Source organism: Hordeum vulgare, chromosome 3H (genome assembly GCF_904849725.1).
Source record: "Hordeum vulgare subsp. vulgare chromosome 3H, MorexV3_pseudomolecules_assembly, whole genome shotgun sequence".
NCBI lineage: Eukaryota > Viridiplantae > Streptophyta > Magnoliopsida > Poales > Poaceae > Hordeum > Hordeum vulgare.
In genome coordinates, this window is record NC_058520.1 from 556844458 (window position 1) to 556850375 (window position 5918).

The window sequence follows — 5918 nt, forward strand, 5'->3', positions numbered from 1 at the left end:
GCCTGTGCTCCCTCCGGTCCTTCTTACTCCACATATAAGGATTTTGCAAAGTTAAACTTCGTAAAATTTAACCATATTTATATGAAAAAAATATCAATATCTACAATACTAAAATTATACAATATTAAAAGTAAATAAAGGAGACATCTAATGATATTGATTTCTTATTGTGAATGTTGATATATTTTTCTGTAAATTTGATCAAAATTTATGCCGTTTGACTTAAAAAAATCTTATATGCGGACAAATCTTGTATGCATGTGTACTGTTGATTGTTAGTACTATGCACCAACTTATATGTTTGTAGTACAATTTTCAATACTGAAGTTTGTTTTGAATTGTTTTAATACCGAAGTTAGTTTGTACTTACTACTACATTTTTAACTGTGATGGTTGGAATACTTAGAGCATGTAAATCCATGGCCAGGCCTCAATTTTTCTTTCGCACAACCGGATACCTCAATTAGCGAACCTCAAATCCATAAAAATACATACAAACGTAACGTAAACTCAAATCCATCCGGCTAAATAAGCACATGTCATCGGACTATCAAAATTTGGCATATACATACTACTATGGATCATCCACGGTTGGCTTTGCCCTTGCCCTTGCCCTTTCTGACACTCTTTTCGTCTTTCTCACGAAAGTAACACTCAAAAGCACAAAATGGATCAATCTTGATCTACGTCTCATCACAGTTGAGCGACGCGTCGCCGTCCTCCTTCTCCTCTTTTGGGGGCAGTCCGACTATGGCACGGATTGCCCAATTTTTCTCTCGGGTGAGGGCGCGCATCTTCCTCCTTTGTCGGTTCTTTATGATACGAGCACCGAAGACTTCCTCCTTCGTGGCAGTGTGCACCGTCGCATCAATCGCCACTACCGCCGTTATGTCGGGAGCGAGGCGGTCCTTGGCCGCCCTCATCTTCCTGTTCCCACAACGAGCACACCGGCCCATGTACACACTCATACTCCTGCGACCAGAGATGGGAAGGCTAACAGACCGCGATGCTCCATCCTGATGGATCCAAGTATTCGTTGCGCCGATGTAATGTATATGCGTCAGACTGATCCCGTCGTTGGTCGGGTGTAGTCATCATGGGAGTGACGGATAGTAATGTGGACTGTCATAGCCTCCTCCATCTTGCATGGGACGACACCTGACTCGACGGATCGAGAGTGGTCTGAGTCAAAGTTATATATTGTCCTCCATGCCGGAGAAGATCGGAGCTTGCTGGAAGTGAGCTTGGGGACGGCGCGGAGTGGAGTGGCGTGTGTAGAGTTTCGTCCGGCAAAAGGATGTGGACGAATATATATATGGGGTCAAGATGGGTCAGCGTAGGTCAGAATCGACATGGCGGATGCGCCCAAGCCTCCCAAAATCAGCATTAGATTTGGGTTAGATATGAGGGGTGCCGATCAATCAAGCATCTGAGACCGGTTTGAGGTCTCTAGATGAGTCATGTTTTTCTTTGACCGGTTGGTGACCAGGCGACGTGTCAGGGCGTTTGACGATGGTTTGAGGTGCCCTGTTGTAGATGCTCTTATAACAAAAAATATTGCCGACGAGGTTTGTTGAACAATAATCTCTCATTATCCTTTTCTCTGTAAACAATGGTGGATACTTATAATAACATATGCAGACATGTTTGTCGACTACTTATAATAACGCTTGCAGCCATGTTTGACGATCGACTACTCGGCGATAATCTTGCGGGCGCGCTGGTTGGCTTGCTTCACCCTGGAGTTGAGCTCTTCCACGTCGCCGTGCATATCATCCAGTGCTTTGTTTTGCCTGAAACGTTGGATAGCACATAAGACACTCGATTCAAAAGTTCTGATTAATCTTCAGCGTGATTCCACGCAAACGCAGTAAACTAAAGACTTTACCTATCAAGTTCGGATCCCATGTCAACAGCCATGCCCTGGAGCTGCCCCAGCACGCCGCTGAGATCGTCGAGGGCATCGTCCTGCTTTTTCTTCTCCAACTGACGAAACAAAAGAAGCACTTCTATAAATATATTTATAGAGAGAGAGATACTTTTCCATGGAGGCTGGTGAGTCAAGTGCATGCACGAACCTGAACTTTGTCCATCGCAGTTCCGGCTTCGCCGTACTCGCGGGTGTTCCCCTTCCCTCGAGGGCTCAGCCCTAGCTTGTCCCTCTGCTCCATTCGGTTCACCTTCTTTTTGAACGAATCGTCTGTTTCATGCCATTGAGTTGCCAAGGAATCATGAGCACGCCACATGATCCGAGCATCCTTAATTGGCGTACTGGTATTAGATTGTATGTATCTGCGTACCTCGCGACACTGGCCCCTTGATCTTCTTTGTTTTCTTGGGCTTCCATGGCTTGGAAAAGAACCCTCCAAGACTGTTCAGGAGCCCCTCACCCTGGAGACCCAAATTAACAACAACATCACATGACAACAATCAGGCACCACATATTTCAAATTGAAACAGGCCTCGGTGTAAGTTGGCAATGGTATTTTGTTCATATCGCATGCAGTTATATATACAAACAAAGTACGTGGTGGAGCATGCATATGCACCTTGGTGAGGTCCTGATCGATCTCGACGGCTTTTTCGTGGGTCCTGCTGATCTGCTCGCCCTGCTTCTGCAGGGTTATCATCGTGCTGGTGGCATCCTCCCTGATGTTCTCGGCTATCCGGAGGCAGCCGTTGAGCGTGTCTGTGGTTTCCTCGGCCTTGTACGCCGCGTAGTGCTCGAGCTCCTCCACCGACTGGTTCTCCAGCCCGCCGGAGTTCTTGAACCCGTCCTGGTACTGCTTTTTGTTGCCGCCGGGAACCGAATAGGCGGACGATTTTTTTGCCGGTTTGGAGGAGACGAGACCATCGTCAGAGTCTGAGTCGAAGGGATCCGGCTTCGACGAAGCCTTGCCGCCTTTTGCCACAGGCATCTTGTTGTCAAAGTGAAAATATAGTAATAATAATAATTCTAAGCTATTGTAAGCAAGGGGCAGGCTCCTGCAAATCAAACATGTGGATGTCACATTGCCGTTGCAAAAACACGACTGACAGCTGCAATTGCGAGTGGGAAATCATGCATGATTCATCGCCATTGTCGATCCACAAAATCATCTTTAAAAACCAAGAATGACATTCTTAAAAAGTTTGACAAAGAAGCAGCATCAACAGAAGGTAACAAGAGAAAATTGAACTACTAGAGAAAGAAGACATCATTGGTAAGATTTTCCCGCAAAAATGTAAGAAAAGGAAGAAGATAGAGGTCAAAATTGCCGAGAAGAAGCGTCCGTACGAGATAGATTTTGTCCTCCCGTTCCTCCTCCTTGGAGGGCAAAAGAGGAGGCGAGCAATCTATCTGCCTTTATTGGATAGCTGATAATGAACTATTTTCACCACGTAAACCCTTCTCTATATATAGTGGTCTATTTGCTAAACGAGATATCTAAAAAGAGCAAGTGCTTATTTTAGCTTCAACCTACGATATCCTTTAGCTTCATCCTGCGATATCCCCGGGCACCATTCGATGTAGCCGAGCATTGGTGAGGAGGTGGCTGCATGCAAGTCCTATAATGCATGCCTCATTTTCCACACTACAAATGCAACAAATTAAATGACAGTTGACAGGAGGCCAAGAACAAATAATCTCTCAACTCAACATTTACAACTTCAGTTAACAATGAAAGTAGTTCTGTTTCTGTAATACTGACTCTGACAGCCGCAATACTGTTTTTTAGTATTGGAAGTAGTATTACAGTAGTAGCATGCATGGGGCGTGGTACTGATTTTTAGTACTGAAATTAGTATTACAGGATTAACTCTGATGGTCACAATACTCATTTTACCATCAAAATCAGTACTATAGGACTAATTAACTCGTGTGATTGCAGTCTCATTTTTAATATATAAATTAATCATATAATACTAATTCTTATATTTGTACTACTGATTTTTAGTATTTAAATTGTTATTACACTAATAACTTACATGGTCACAATTTCTAACACTAGAAATAGAACTATAATACTAAACCAAAAAATATATATCATACTACTGATTTTTTTAGATTAGTTGTTGCTATCAAAGTCTAAGGAGTAGATGGGGAGAATAGTCCTATGAAAAATAATGCAAATACTAATTTTAGGTTCGCAATTTTGAGCTTAGAGAAACAGAGACTAGATAACCACAAGTACTTAACAAGAAAGAAATCAAGAGTAATAAGCAGTGGAAAAGTAACAAGCTTGCAAATAAGTAGGAGGTAGAGTTAACGGAATGCAAACACTAATGAGACAATTTTCTTTCTTCTGGGGTTCAAATAGTTGGTGCTTTCTTACATCATCGTTGATGGATGCTTCAAACCAAATGGTTATAGGATGCAAGAATACCGTTTGGGACGCCCACCAAGCTATCCAGAAAGTGAGCAATCTCGGGTGCTATACTAACTCTTGCGTCCTTCACATGTAGAAACTTGATAGGATCACAAGTGACTCCTAACCATCTAGGATACGCTCATCATCCCAGAGTAATAGAAAAAATAATGTCATTGGATAAGAACTCTTTGGCAAAACTCCAAGCAAGGCTTCTCAAAAGAATCCATGGAAACATTCTCTCACAAGGATATGATTGTGGTGAAAGAGATGAACTTGAGGTGTAGAAAAAAATGGAGTTCTTGTTTGTAAAAGAATCAAGAAGCAGATATCGAATCACCCAACACTTCTTTCTTATTTTCTTGCATGGGATCTCTCTTTCTCTATGTGGTAGATGGATTGAGTGGAGTTGAATGCAATGTGGATGGTGTGGGATGGAATGAGTGAATGGGGCGGTTGTGATGAATGAGGTGGTTTGAGATGGTTGCTGACACAAAGTTTTTTTTTTTTGAAAAGGAGGATAACCCCCTGCCTCTGCATCCGAATGATGCATGAAACCATATATTATTAAAAGGCAAAATCGAGTAGCCGAACAATCTTGACCCGGAAATAAAACAGAAAACAAACCATGAGACCGTATACCTCACGACAACAACTCCCCCAGATAGCCAATAATCCTATGTTACAAGACACAATGGAGACAAAAAAAATACACAACTCCTAGGCCACGCCTTTAAGAAAGAACCGTCATTGCACGTCATCGAGGATGGCTAGTCCACCACAAGGTTGAACTCCGGATTCTCATCCCCAAAGGAAGGAAATGACGCATGCGCGCGTCGACATAGCCCGGTTTGAGATTTTGTGTTTCCACTAGAGTGCATAAAGCCATCGTTGAAGTTGCCTATACCATCCACACTTATTCGTCTACTGATGCCTCGATAGCCGGATACCTGTGCAGAAGACAATGGAAGACAAAAGGGTATGGTAGATAGTATATAGAGAAGATTCAAAACCTGAATGTTATTGAAAAGCTAATTAAAGAGAACTACCAGACCAATTCAAATAAATTTAAACACTGACATGAGTGTTAGAAAACAAAGAGAACCACGATACTCGAAAGTACCATGAAATAATGAACCATGGTTTTAAAAACATAAAGGTAACATCTTTTCTGCGAGGATGGAACAACTCAGTGTACCAGTAAAATTGATTGCTTGATAGTACTATGAAAAACATAATTGTTGCATGATTGAGAAATCTGCACTAAAAAGAGCTAAGTCACAACTTGAAGTTCTAGATGAAAGGAAGCGAAAATACCGAACTTGTATTGTGACCAGCAAAGAAGCAAACCGAGACGGCTCGGAAATGATGATGGAATGTTAAGATCGTGGTTCCGAATAGTTGAGTTTGGGTTTGATTTGTGAATAAAACCCATATGTAGCTTTGTATTACCGGAAGAAACTCTACGTAGCTTTGTATTACCGGAAGAAATTCTCGCAAGGACTGAAGCTTAGAGAAACGCATATGAAGAATGGCATTGCCATCGTGGGAACCAGATATTTTTATTAC

General features: G+C 42.3%; 1 protein-coding gene across 1 annotated transcript; it reads right to left on the reverse strand.

The window, feature by feature from the left end:
* Positions 1-1567: 1567 nt before the first annotated feature.
* Positions 1568-3360, reverse strand: LOC123440590 (SNAP25 homologous protein SNAP33-like). The gene is made up of 6 exons (XM_045117153.1): positions 3278-3360; positions 2550-2985; positions 2301-2391; positions 2079-2200; positions 1889-1986; positions 1568-1793 (listed from the first exon to the last, which is right to left on the reverse strand). The coding sequence occupies exons 2-6, from the start codon at positions 2916-2918 to the stop codon at positions 1694-1696; spliced, it is 780 nt and encodes a 259-aa protein (XP_044973088.1). The 5' UTR covers positions 2919-2985; positions 3278-3360; the 3' UTR covers positions 1568-1693.
* Between the last annotated feature and the right edge of the window lie 2558 nt (positions 3361-5918).

Coding starts and splice junctions, on each gene's coding strand:
- LOC123440590 (XM_045117153.1), bottom strand. CDS start 2,918: ATGCCTGTGGCAAAAGGCGGCAAGGCTTCGTCGAAGCCGGATCCCTTC. Junction 2,201..2,300: donor CAAGGGGCCAGTGTCGCGAG/GTACGCAGATAC, acceptor GGCATGAAACAG/ACGATTCGTTCAAAAAGAAG. Junction 1,987..2,078: donor CTGCGATGGACAAAGTTCAG/GTTCGTGCATGC, acceptor TTGTTTCGTCAG/TTGGAGAAGAAAAAGCAGGA.